Source organism: Coenobita brevimanus, chromosome 20 (assembly GCF_032717465.1).
Source record: "Coenobita brevimanus isolate Jiangsu-jjx chromosome 20, ASM3271746v2, whole genome shotgun sequence".
Classification (NCBI taxonomy): Eukaryota; Metazoa; Arthropoda; class Malacostraca; order Decapoda; family Coenobitidae; genus Coenobita; species Coenobita brevimanus.
In genome coordinates, this window is record NC_136973.1 from 19,887,851 (window position 1) to 19,902,476 (window position 14,626).

Sequence of the window (14,626 nt, forward strand, 5' to 3'; positions counted from 1 at the left end):
ATGATGATGGTAATGATGATGATGATGATGATGATGGTAATGATAATGATGATGATGATGATGATGATGATGATGATGATGATGGTAATGATAATGATGATGATGATGATGGTAATGATGATGATGATGATGATGATGATGGTAATGATAATGATGATGATGATGATGGTAATGATGATGATGATGATGATGGTAATGATGATGATGATGATGATGATGATGGTAATGATGATGATGATGATGATGATGGTAATGATGATGATAATGATAATGATGATGATGGTAATGATGATGATGATGATGGTAATGATAATGATGATGATGATGATGATGATGATGATGATGATGATGGTAATGATAATGATAATGATGATGATGGTAATGATGATGATGATGATGATGGTAATGATGATGATGATGATGATGGTAATGATGATGATGATGGTAATGATAATGATGATGATGATGATGATGATGATGATGATGGTAATGATGATAATGATGATGATGATGATGATAATGATGATGATGATGAGTGTGATGGTTGTTCATGAAGTATGTTATGTGGTTGATGGCTTTGGATGGCTGTGATGCAAGGGTGTATATGTGTTTGTGAAGGGTAGTGTTGGGTGGAGGGGAAGGGATATTGTCTGAATACTTCCTGTTTTGCAGGAAGAAGGAGGAGAAAGAAGTACCACACAACCCATACCAACTTGGGTGAACTCTTGCCCCTGCTGAAGAAGGAGAGGGAGGAGACGGGAGTGCTAGATGACACTCTCAGGAAGCTGCATCTGTACACAAGAAAGACCCCCAGGCCTCTCACCCACAAAGCACAGGTAAATTCTCTCCTATAGCTTGTTATGTTGGTTTTGTCATTTGTTGTATTCTGTGTGCCCCCTACCTTATCTCACAGATTCATCATCATCATCATTCATTATCATGCATCATCATGATCATCATCACCTTTCATCATCTTCATCATCTTCATCATCATCATTCAACATCATTGATCATTCATTAGTCATCATCATCATCATCATTCATCTGTCATCATCATCATCATCTTACAGACATCCTTTCCCACAAGGCCAGAAAAAAATTGATAGAATGAGATACTAAACAAAGTTTGTCCAGTTGAATGAGCCACATTGCCATTCACTCACCATTCAAGCCCCTGGAATCCTAGCTCCACCTGATAGATAAAAAAATACAGTAAATGCATAGATGACAATTGACACATACATCTCACTCCCTCATTTGGCAGTTCATCCAGTGACTATGAAGTTATAAAGAGGTGCTGAACCCTGGTTGTGCACACCCAACATTGATCCAACCAGGTCATTCCTTGTCATTATTATTATTTTCATCCATCATTCATTCATCGTCCGATCCTACGTTGCCCCATGAGGAGCGTAGGAGCCCGGGGCTAAGCAAGTTGGTCCTGACATTTAAGATGAGAGTGACCAGCCTCACTCATCCCTGAGCAGCATTACGTGAGCAATAAACCCCAACCATCCCTTGGATATAAACCTTCACCGGCTCAATCCAATTGAAGCGCCGTAAGTACCCACTAAACCACCAGGCGCCAAAATTTGGTTAAATGGTTACCACCCAGCATAGTAAATGGTTTCCCGGTGTACAGGAAACCATTTGGCATGTCACTCAGTGTAGAGTCACCCACAGGCAGAAGGACGAGGAAAGAATGAAGGAAAGAAAGACAGAAGAGGATGGAAGGGAAGAAGGATGGAGGAGAGGAAAGGACAGACACCCAAGAGCAGCACTACATCGAGTGAGTGGATGGTGAATGCCCCCACCTACCTTATTATTAGTGGTATGTGGGAGCACTCACTATCCACTCACTCGATGAAGTGCTGCTCTCGGATGACTGCCCGTTCCTCTCTTCCTTCCGTCTTTCCATACGTCCTCTTCTGTCTTTCCTTCATTGTTTCCTCTTCCTTATGCCTATGGGTGACTCTACACTGAGTGACAAGCCAAATGGTTTCCTGTACACCTGGAAACCATTTACTATGCTGGGTGGTAACCATATAAACTAATTATGGTGCCTGGTGGTTTAGTGGGTAATTAAGGCGCTCCAATCGAATTGAGCCAGTGAAGGTTTATATCCAAGGGGTGGTTGGGATTTATTGCTCACATAATGCCACTCAGGGATGAGTGAGGCTGGTCACTCTCATGGGGCAACACAGGATTAGATGATGATGACGATGATGATGATATTATTATTACAGTAATCCCCATACTATCCAGACGCCCAATTTGCGGACATCCCCACTTACCGGACATTTTCGTCCCGGGATCCAATATTCCCAAAATGGGCCAAAAACCACAAAAAATTAGAAAAAAATCCGACTTTCTCTCGCCCATAATTTGAACTTGGCGTGCGGCGTGGGCCAGCTGTGTTTTGGTGCGTTGTTCCGCTGCCGTCTGCTAGAGCGCCCCTGCATCCTCCCCACTTACCACCCATCTCTTGTTGTGTGTGCACGCTTGTCGTCATGGCCGCCCACGTGCTCGCTTTTGTGGTGGTGCCTTACCTGCTGCAGGCTCTCCTGCTGCTCTCGTGCCTCTTCCTCGTGTGTGTGATGATGGCCCCGCTGCCTGGGAAGAGGAAAAGAGTGGTTTTGACTCTGGAGAAGAAGAGGGAGATATTGGACAAGGTGGATGCGGGATGGTTTTCCTCACGCATCCTTCGTGAATTCAAGCCAGCCCGATCTACTTTGTTTGATATCAAGAGATCCCGAGACAAACTCATGCAATACATGGCTGATTTCTCATCGAAAAGCAAATGCAATGTGGAGAGGAAGGTGATGTTTACTCCCAAGTATGCAGAAGTTGACCGCTCCACATTGATTTGGTATCGACAGCAATGTGCTGCTGGTGTGATGGTGCATGGCATGGAGCTGAAGGCTGCTGCTGAGAAGTTCGCAAGGCTTCATGACGCCCTAAACTTCAAGGCATCTGAGGGTTGGCTCTTTGCGTTCAAGTTACAACATGGCCTTACCAACCGTAAGTCTCATGGCGAAGCTTTGGATGCCAATGAGGATGGAGTAGACGAGTTTCGGCACAAGGTGAAGGGCTTGATCAACAGGGAGGGCCTCACTCTCGGTCAAGTCTACAACGCTGATGAAACTGGTTTATTCTACCGCTCTTTGCCTACGAACACTCTAGCCGAGGAGACGGAGAAGCGTGTACCTGGCCGCAAACTCTCCAAGCAAAGGATATCTGCTTTGTGTTGTGCCAATGCTAACGGTATGTACCTGCTTAAGCCCGTTATTGTTGGCCGTGCAAAGCAGCCTCAGTGTCTTTGTGGGGTGATGGATGTCCTTCCTGTCATCTGGGACCATTCCTTGAAGGCATGGTTCACTGCCCACATCTTCAAAGACTGGTTCCACCGCCATTTCGTCAAGGAGGTCATCCATTACCAGACAGAGAAACTGGGAATTCCACGCAACCAGGTAAAGGCCCTCCTTCTCCTCAACAATACACCTGCTCACCTGTGTGACAAGGACTTGGTGGCTGAGAATGGCCACATTAGGTGCATGTTTCTGCCACCTAATACTACTTCTCTCATCCAACCAATGGACCAAGGAGTGATCGTGGCAATGAAGAGGTTGTACTGAAGGAAGTTCCTGGACGAGGTGATGGTTGTTCTCGAGGACGAGAACGAGTGCAGGAAGGGACGGAACACGCAAGGCCAGCGGACTTTGGAAAACCTTTGCCGTTACAACATCAAGTCTGCCATCTACAACTGGGCCAGTGCATGGAAGGAAGTCCCTGTCAAGACTCTAGAAAATGGTTGGTCTCGACTGCTTCTCGGAACGGATGTGGAGCACGATTTCCTAGGTTTTGACATGGATGACTTCCATGCACGTCTATGTGCGCATGGGGATGATGTTGATGTGGACGAAGTGTGTGAGTGGTTGGATGACGATGAGGGCGATCCTGGGTATCAGACCATGTCTGATATTGAGACTGCATCTTCAGTTGCAGGTGTCAGTACCCAGCTTGAAGATTCCGACAAGGACGGCGACGATGATGCGGACTCCTCTCAACAGGACACTACTCCAGCCATCCCCAAGCTGAGCGCACTCCGGGAACACCTAGAGTTCGTTCTGGACTACCTGGAGCACCTGGACTGCAACAGGGAAATGGGGCCCCTGGGACTTGTGGAGGAAGTGCACGCTTTCAGGTAGCGCATCAATAATCGTCAAAATCATCGTTCCTTGTGTCAATCAACCATTGACAGCTTTTTCAGGCCCGTGACCCCCGCTATGCCCAGCCCTGGCTCCACTCCATTGCCTCCCCAAGACAGGCCCTCATGCTCCGAGCCACAGCCCAGCACATCAGGCACGGTGGAGTCACCACTCGATGTGAGTTTGCGCCTCTCTTCAGAGTCGTCTGCAGTGGGTACTCCATCACCACGACCCAGCGACGCACTCCTAGGTCACCTGCAAGAGCTACTGTCAGACTCTGACAGTGATTAAATGTCTAGAACTTCTCCACTAGACCACACGGGAATTTACAGTGTTGTGCAGTGAAATAAAAACAGTGCATAGTGTTAAGAAATTAGAATTCTGAGTGAAAAGACAAAGATTTAATAGACTTTCAATGTAACGTAAATTAACTAGAGTGTGTTATGTTTAGAAAATGGTTTTATGAGTGGAAAGACTTCAAGTGCAGAGTGCAACTCTTATTTCATTAACCCCTTAACCACGGGGCGTCACTTTCGTGATGCTTGGGAGCAAGGGATCATACCGCGGGGCGTCACTTTTGTGATTCTGTGTTATTTTGAATTCGCCTGGGTTTTCAAGTGGTGGCTTGTATCATCCATCAGTACTGCCAATGTCCAACACTAGTCAGCACTCCTAATCTCATCTGTACTCCCATCCATTGTTGACAATTTAGCTATTTCTCCCCGTTCTTGACTCCCCTCCCTACCTCCCCTCCATTACCCTCTCCTCTCGCCTGCCCGGCCGTGCTATGCTAAGTAAATCTTCCCTGGAATTTTCCACTGATTTCATCCATTGAAATAAGCCCTATGCCCTATTCTTATACCAAATAATATGTACAAAAAAGAAATAAGGTAAGTGAGAATGCCATACACCTGGAATTGACTAATTATCACCTGACAACACCTCACTTGCACTCGTTCACTAATTTTCACTGTTTATTTCCCCTTGAAATATACTGTATAATCTGTTCTTGTAATAAAAATATATATAAGAAAGGAAGGGAGAAGCCTAAGTGATATTTACATTCACCTGGAACTACCTAATTATTGCAGGCCACCACACTGTATTCTATGCTAAGTAAATCTTCCCTGGAATTTTCCACTGATTTCATCCATTAAAATAAGCCCTATACCCTATTCTTATACCAAATAATATATACAAAAAAGAAATAAGGTAAGTGATAGTGCCATACACATGGAATTGGCTAATTATCACCTGACAACACCTCACGTGCACTCGTTCGCTAATTTTCGCTGTTTATTTCCCCTTGAAATATGCCGTATAATCTATTCTCGTAATAAAAATATATATAAGGAGGGAAGGGAGAAGCCTAAGTGATATTTACATTCACCTGGAACTAGCTAATTTATAAAGTATTGTCTAGATTTCCTGCCAATCATTTCATAACTATATATTAGCAGCTCTCACGAGGCTGACGTTGGCAGTAATGCATTCTCCCAAGGTAGGCCACCCCGGCCCACCAGTATCAGTTTACTGTTGTCTTTCAAGGTGAAAGTACATTTGATTCGCGCCTGCTAACTTCCGCTGCTTTTTAGGCCCATGCAAAGGGCCCTGTGACCTCTACCCCCTACTAAACCTCGTATGGAAAGAGTTAAAGGGCTGACAATTGATAGAGAGTGACTACGATCTTTTTGGTGAGTAAAACAGTGCATGTGGAATTGTAAATAATGTGTAAATAATGTGTAAACAGCAAGTGAAAGAAATGAATGTAAATATAATTGAACAGTGGAAAATAGTTTTATAAGTTACTGCAAGTGACTGCCTAACACGGTGTAAATAAAATAGAAATGTAAATAATGTAAATAAAATAGAGAACGTAAATAGAAATGTAAATGAGTAGTATTATAAGCATACGAGTATATACCCTGGAAGTAATGAAAGTGAAAGTTTCACTCTAGCATGTATGAATGCTATGAGTTATGAGAGTGAAGGTGAAAGTGACAGATTCACTCTCAATGCTAATATACAGGACGAGAAAGTGAATGCTACATATTTTACTGAAAGAGAAATATAATGCCTAGTGACAATAAACTACTATTACTGAAGGAAACTTATGGATAAAGACTGTAGATATATATAGGTGTTATATAGTAATAGAAATATAAACTGTGAGTGTTTTTATGAATAATAAATGACAGAACACCAGCGGTGAACGATGTCAAGTGGGAAGGTCATACGCCCTCATAATTTTCATTGCTTTCGGTGTGTTTTTTTTTTTGGAGTATGGATTCCAAACTATTTGAGAATCATAGAATAGAGTTTCTAGTGATAATATCAGGCTGTGGTAATCATATTACGGGTTGTCAGGAAGTGTAAAGTGAAGACTTCGTTACCCAACTTCAGAGGTCTCCACAAGTCCTACGGTACCCGACGAAGGCTCATCAAACACCCCAGGAGAAAGTTGAAGATATGTGCCATAAGCATATGTGATTTTAATATTCTAGGACTAATAACTGATTTTTGGCAAATATTTTTAGAGAGTCTGTCGGAGCGCGAATGTGCCCATGGGAGCCGCAAGTCAAAGCAAAACAAGCCCGCAGTTGAGGGGTTAAGGTACAATGAAGTACAAGTAACACAAGAGTGCGCAGTGTTAAGAGAATGGAATTTTGAGTGCAAATGACTAAGTTCAGTGCAAGACTTCATGTATGTACAGTGTACTGCAAATGCTTCAGAAACTCCTCCTTATTGTCAGAGTCTGAGAGGAGGTGGGTTATTCATCGAGATGGCCAGGTTGCTGTAAGTACTCAGAATGTTTCATATTGTACTGTATTTTCCATACTGTACTTACCTCTAACACCTCATTTCACTCTTTTATGTTCCTAATTGGTGTGAATAGGGTCGTAGGTGTTATGCATGTGCAGTAGGGAGGTGTTTTTCTGAGTTAGACAAGGTTAGGGTCCATAACTACCAGTCCAGGAGCCAGAGACTTGTTGTAAGTACCCAGAATGTTTAATATTGTATAAACTCACCTCTAAAACCTCATTTTATGGTTCTTTTGCATTTATTTCAGTCTTTTATGTCCCTTATTGATGTGATTTGGGTCTTAAATAGGTGCTATGCATGTCCAGAGGGAGTTGTATAGGTGTTTTTCTGAGTTAGGGTCCATAAGTACAAGTCCAGGAGGATGGGGCCCACTATCTGGACAGGACCACATTCCAGACATGCCTTTGGCTCTATTTCATCGGATATTGGAGGGATTACTTATTATTTTTATTATTATTATTATTCATTCATTCATTCATCGTCTAATCCAGTGTTGCCCCATGAAAAGCGTAGGAGCCCAGGGCTAGGCAAGTTGGTCCTGACATTTAAAATGAGTGACCAGCCTCACTCATCCCTGAGTGGCATGTGAGCAATAAACCCCAACCACTCCTTCGATATAAACCTGCACTGGCTCAATCCGATAATTACATTATTGTCATTACAGTACATGAGCAAAACCTTCCACAGTCCTTCTCTGTCTACTTTGTCCTATGCTTTTTACATTCCATAGCTAAAAGGAAGCATGAGAGGAAATTGTGCAATTGATTTTTATGCCAAAACTTTCTCTTCTCTCGATTTACCTCTGGGTCTGAAGATTTTCATTGTGACAGTTGGGTTTTTCAACAGTCATGTATGATTTTTTTGAGAAACACACACCAGCAGCGACCTTTGATGTTGTGCTGTCAGGAAAGTTGACACACAAGCAGCATACAGTATATAACATTCACACCCCACTACCATCCCATCCAGATTTCAAGGAGTGTGTGAGTATCCTGGCGTGAAGTATGAGGTGGCGGCGCCAACACTGCATCCTGAATTGAATAAACTATCCACAGTGACCCTGGAAGCAGACACCTCTGACCACCAATACTGGCCTGTCACCTTGACCCGAGTCCTTGCCAGCTGGGATGTCCTGGCTTGGCTGCTGAGATCTGGGGCAGGTGTAGCAGTTAAACTCCAAGATGGCCGCCACCCTTATACCAGAACCAACACCCCTCACCCTGCTGCTGCTGCTGCTGCTAACCTGCCAGCACCTTTATTTACAACTGATCTAGCTGCTTATTGGATCATTAAGGTATGTTGGTTGGCAAAATGTGCCAGACACATTTGGCTTTCCCACTGAGGTTGTTCCTTGCATATTCAGTCTGTACAGTTGGTCATCCATTTCCTATCCTTATATGAAAATCTCATACGTAATGGTATGTAAACTTTTTAAATAATCTTGGTGTACATTCATGTTAATAATCTTGGTGTTCATTCCTGTTAATAATCTTGTGTTCATTCCTGTTAATAATCTTGGTGTTCATTCATTGTAATAATCTTGGAGTTCATTCCTGTTAATAATCTTGGTGTTCATTCATTGTAATAATCTTGGTGTTCATTCATTGTAATAATCTTGGAGTTCATTCCTGTTAATAATCTTGATGTTCATTCATTGTAATAATCTTGGAGTTCATTCCTGTTAATAATCTTGGTGTTCATTCATTGTAATAATCTTGGTGTTCATTCATTGTAATAATCTTGGTGTTCATTCATTGTAATAATCTTGGTGTTCATTCATTGTAATAATCTTGGTGTTCATTCCTGTTAATAATCTTGGTGATCATTTATTGTAATAATCTTGGTGTTCATTCCTGTTAATAATCTTGGTGTTCATTTATTGTAATAATCTTGGTGTTCATTCATGTTAATAATCTTGGTGTTCATTTATTGTAATAATCTTGGTGTTCATTCATGTTAATAATCTTGGTGTTCATTCATTTTTTTCTTAACATGAAAATCCTTTATGTACTTGTATGCATCACTTGAGACTTTCTTTGACACTTCAGTTTACTTATTTAACTTGATGGATGAATAAGAGTTGGGATGAATTGATGTAGTTATTTATTTATTTGTCATATCTTTCCCAACACTTCCAGAGCTGTGTACTTAGTGAGGTCAGTGGCTGCTCTGCTCAGCTGGTGCATGTGCTAGTTGGCGGAACATCACCCTCATCGTCTGCAGCATCAACCAATATGTCATCCTTGTCATCAAGCAAACCATCTTCAGCATCATCCAGGTCATTGGGGTCATCTGAAGGCTGCAGCAATGAGAGGAGAGAAGAGGACAATGAAAATGGGTTCATTGCAACACTTCTGACAATACGAGCACCTGTCTGTTGGAATGCCTCAGGCCGTACCCAATTGGCTGGCAGCACTACAGGTGATGTTTGTTATATTTTGTCAGTGTAATGCACAAATCCTGCACCAGCACCACACAGTGCATGTCGTAGTGTCCTAAAGCACATCTGAAATGTGAACCCTATTGCAGCTCACCATCCACTTTTCTGGGGATAGGGAGGAAGCTGAGGAATGTTTGTCAAACCTGGCAGTGGTGCTGACCAGTACACCACATGAAGGCATCCCTCTTTATATACTTTATGGCTTGTGTACTACATCTGTCTTCACTTAGTGTTAAGAAACACTTCACAATGAAGTCATTTAGATGGAATATCAAAGCAACAAGAACTAAACCATTTTTGTTAATAGTTAACTTATGAGAGTTGTTCCTGCTGTTACTTGGGTAGGGACCATTATAAATACTTGCCAGTGTATCATCCCAGACATTACAACAATTGGGACAAGATTAAGATATCATGTATCCTGGAGTTAGGTAATATGTTAGGAATAATTATCTGTGGGCCGGTGGGTTAATCAAGGGCAGAAATTACTAGCCATGTGGAGAGGATGAAGAACGAGAGACTGGCTAGGAGAGTGTGTGTGCATGAGGAGGAGGGGGAGACCGGGGATAAGATGGGAGGATGAACTGGAAAGATAAATGGGAGGATATGAGTTGGAGAGAGGGCAGCCAAAGGACAGGGCAATGTGGAAACAGTTTGTTTCTGGTCATTCCATACAGGATTAAGGCTTCTGGCAATAGTAAGATAAATTATTCCTGTGTATTGCCAGCAGCATTAATCCTTTAAGGGTTACTTCACTCGTGTTTATCATTGTTGTATGCAATCAGTAGCCAGAGTCAGGAGTATGAGGACGTGGTTTCAATTCCAATAGCTTTTCTTGGGATCTTCATGCATTTGTTACAATAGATGTGCATTATTATAAGTCATACGTTAATTTGGTTTGTGTGTTTTAGATATAACTAACCTTTACTCGTTTATAATTGCTTTATACTTATAGCATTATTGGTGTAAGTTGGTGGTGGTTAAACACCCAGTCCCCATTTTTGCCCTTAGGTTATATACTCTAGTGGTAGGTGATGGCAACCATCATTCACTCACTTGATGTAGTGCTGCCTACTTCTTCCTTAGCCTTTATCATTCTTTTTCTGTGCCTCCCCTCCTCTCTTCCTATTTCTCCCATCTTTCCTGTCACTTCTTATTGCTTTTCTTTCCTTTACAGATGGCTTTACATTGAGTGACATGCCAAATGGTTTCTTGTAAGCCAAGAAACCATTTACAGTGCTGGGTGGTAACCCTATAACCAAACCATACGTGTTCCCTACGTGTCAGCAAGTGGGTTGGTGGAAGGTTAGTGCCCCTCCCCATAAAACAAATAACTCAAAGTCAAATGGCCACCCCTTACGGGATTATGACATCCGGCAATAGATAGATAGATATGTACTCTTTCATACGAACGGATTTCCATAAACGTAACTACTCATACCATCAGGAGCCCTTTTGTATTAGGCTTTTGTATGAGTAACCACAATGTCATTTTGAGTAGTGCATGTGTGGATGGTAGAGAAAAAGTTGAGTGGTACTTTTAATACTTTATCAATGTAGATGTTACAGAAGCAGTTAAGAAGTGGTAAAGGCAGGATGATTTACCAGATTGTGCTTATAAGGTGGAACCATTACTTCAGATTGTTAGGTGATGTGTTAATACTGTGGCATATGTCACTTGGTATGCTGTTTGTTATACTCTCTCTGGTGGGGAGGAAGGGGGATCCTACCTCATCCCTTTTCTTGGGTAGGAATTGGGGGAGAAATATTGGGATCCTAAGTATGAACAGGCAGTTGTAGTGGTGTGTGTGACCTCTCCAGTTTGTTATATTTACCCAAGCAGAATAAAGTTGTCTGTATATAGCAGGATTATACAGTACTGAATCCATCTATCATCCAATACTATGTCGCCCCATAGAGGAGGATAGGAACCCGGGGCTAGGCAAGTTGGTCTTGACATTTAAGATGAGAGTGAAATAAGTGTAATTGCAGAGAAGGAGTTAAAGTGACTTGATATCCCACAGTGCATTCGGCAAGTATCATATCTGAGCCAGTGAGCAGGATTGTTAGTGTGGCAGGCCAAGCTGATCAGCCGAACCGCTCACTTCCTCCACCCTGCCACCTCTCATCCCCTGGCCTGCCCATCATCTACTATGGAGGGGCAGCAGCAACACACAAGGCCTGCCCATCATCCACTGTGGAGGGGCAGCAGCAACACACAAGGTCTGCCCATCATCTACTGTGGAGGGGCAGCAGCAACACACAAGGCCTGCCCATCATCCACTGTGGAGGGGCAGCAGCAACACACAAGGCCTGCCCATCATCCACTGTGGAGGGGCAGCAGCAACACACAAGGCCTGCCCATCATCCACTGTGGAGGGGCAGCAGCAACACACAAGGCCTGCCCATCATCCACTGTGGAGGGGCAGCAGCAACACACAAGGCCTGCCCATCATCCACTGTGGAGGGGCAGCAGCAACACACAAGGTCTGCCCGTCATCCACTGTGGGGGGACAGCAGCAACACACAGGTCTGCCCATTATCCACTATGGAGGGGCAGCAGCAGCAACACACAAGGCCTGCCCATCATCCACTGTGGAGGGGCAGCAGCAACACACAAGGCCTGCCCATCATCCACTGTGGAGGGGAAGCAGCAACACACAAGGCCTGCCCATCATCCACTGTGGAGGGGCAGCAGCAACACACAAGGCCTCTAGTGTCACACAAACAAGCACTGTCTCTTGGTTAATGTCTCCAGTCACTCACCGATACCTGTATCATGCAAGGTTAGTCATGTCTGCCTGTGTTTACTGTCATTGTATGCAGTTACCTTTGTTTGTGTCCAGTTGTGTGTTTATCACGAGGTAATGAAGCTCCACTGATATCTGGATGATTCATAGTTTGTCAGGTAGATTTATATTACTGACAAATCTGGCATGTCATTTTTGGCATAGTTTTATTAATATTATTATGTAACCACCCCATGAGGAGCGTAGGGACCTAGGGCTAGGCAAGTTGGTCCTGACATTTAAGATGAGAGTGACCAGCCTCACTCATCCTTGAGTGGCATTACATGAGCAATAAACCCCAACCACCCCTTGGATATAAACCAGCACAGGCTTAGTCCAGCTGGAGCACCTTAATTACCCCCTAATCACCAAGCGTCATAATTGGGTTATATGGTTACCACCCAGTGTAGTAAGTGGTTCCTGATGTACAGGAAGCCATATAACCAAATTATGGCACCTGGTGGTTTAGTAGGTAATTAAGGCACTCCAATCAGATTAAGCCTGTGCAGGTTTATATCCAAGGGATGGTTGGGGTTTATTACTCACGTAATGCCACTCAGGGATGACGGTCACTCTCATCTTAAATGTCAAGACCAACTTGCCTAGCCCAGGGCTCCTATGCTCCTCATGGGGCAGCATAAGATTGGATGATGAACGGATGGATGGATGGATCTTTTCTTTATTGGTTTATATTATTTTTTATTTTTATTTTTATTTTTTTTTTTTACCTCCGGCCAAGATTTCAAGACACGTAACCGGAGGAGTTGAATATGGCTTTCAGACACCTCATCACTGGAGGTTCGTATAATGTTGATGTAAATAATCTGGCAATAATGAGTGTATATTTAAAGAAACTACTGAAGTTTAACCTTTTGTGCTTTGGACCCACTGAACCTTTCAATATGATGATGTATTTTATTTTTTAAATCCATTCTTCTAACAATTTTATTGAATTGTGATGAACCACCTACAACCAAGATGCAAGTATACTCTCTTTAATAATACAGTATTTTTATATTGTCTGTGGATAATGTTTTGTGATTTGGACCTAAACCTTTCAGTAAGATGAGGTACTATTTTTTACTTATTTTTAAAATTTCTAACAATTTTATTGAACTGAGATGAACGTCTCATAGCTAAGACGCTGCTGGTACTCTCTTCAAAGTAAAATACTGTTAATATAAATTGTCTGTGGATAATGAGAATAAATATTTGAAAGACATCATACAGAAAGGATCAGTTATAATATTTTATCGGTACCCACACAATGAAAAATTTTTATCAACTGATATTAGGATTGAAACTTCATTACTGGTAACATTTCAGTAAACACAGTTTTCATTACTCTTCCTTCCTCAGTGCCATCCTCTTCCTCCTCCTCCTTTCTTACTGCCAGCCTTCTCTCTCTCTCTCTCTCTCTCTCTCTCTCTCTCTCTCTCTCTCTCGTCCTTCTGTGTTAGTATTTTCCTTCTCCCCTTTTTTCTGTGCCATCCCCCTTTCTCCCCCCTTCCCTCACCACCACCACCACCACCCTCTATCTCTGTCTTAGAGCCCTCTCCTCCTCCCCCTCCCCTCCTCTCTCATTTGTAGCCTTCTCCTCTCCTTCCTTTCTCAGTGCCATTCCTTACTCCACCCCCCTTTCTCAGTGCCCCTCCCTTACTCATCCATTCCCCCTCCCCCCTCGTTTGTAGCCTTCTACTCCTCCTCCCCTCTTTTCTGTGCCCAATCCTTTCTCTCTCTCTCTCTCTCTCTCTCTGCCAGCTCCTTATTCCTCCTCCTTTCTGTCTCAATGCCAGCTCCTTCCTCCTCCTCCTCCTCCTCCTCCCCCTCCTCCTCTCCTCTCCTCTCCATCTCAGTGCCAGCCTCTTCCTCCTCCGTTCTGTGCGTGTGCCAGCTCCATACTCCTCCTCCATTCTTTCCATCACATTGCCAGCCCCTTCCTCCTCCACTCTCCTCTCTCAGTGCCAGCTCCCCCCTCCCCTCCTTTTCTCATAGTGCCAGCCTCTCCCCCCTCACTGCCAACACAACCCTTATTGAAGCAAGAGCAACTGGTCACTTCCCTCATAATCCAGCTTGGACTAAGCTGTATACACCCAGGCACCTGTGCTGCTGATGAGGCACTGAAGGGTTGTATAATGGTTGCAGGAGTGGTTTTTAACAGTTTTACCATTTCTTTTTTAACTAATTATGTTCCAAAAGTTATCCTATCAACAAGAGTTATTCATTTGATCGCATTCACAGGAGAGGTACGAGGACAAGTGATCAGCCACCTTAAGGGTGAGACAGACTGCCAGTTGACACCTAAATGTGCCTTCATACTCAACCTTCTTGATCTTCCTACACCCACTGATACCCAAGGTAGTTAA

At 43.2% G+C, this 14,626-nt stretch overlaps 1 protein-coding gene across 1 annotated transcript; it reads left to right on the plus strand.

Annotated features, from left to right (window-relative positions):
- Positions 1–768: 768 nt before the first annotated feature.
- Positions 769–14,626, plus strand: LOC145391923 (uncharacterized). The gene is made up of 4 exons (XM_080266414.1): positions 769–836; positions 8,001–8,325; positions 9,170–9,452; positions 14,502–14,626. Exons 1-4 carry the CDS (start codon positions 769–771, stop codon positions 14,624–14,626), a joined length of 801 nt encoding a protein of 266 aa, XP_080122540.1.

Coding starts and splice junctions, on each gene's coding strand:
- LOC145391923 (XM_080266414.1), top strand. CDS start 769: ATGACACTCTCAGGAAGCTGCATCTGTACACAAGAAAGACCCCCAGGC. Junction 837..8,000: donor CTCTCACCCACAAAGCACAG/GTAAATTCTCTC, acceptor CATCCCATCCAG/ATTTCAAGGAGTGTGTGAGT. Junction 8,326..9,169: donor CTGCTTATTGGATCATTAAG/GTATGTTGGTTG, acceptor CAACACTTCCAG/AGCTGTGTACTTAGTGAGGT.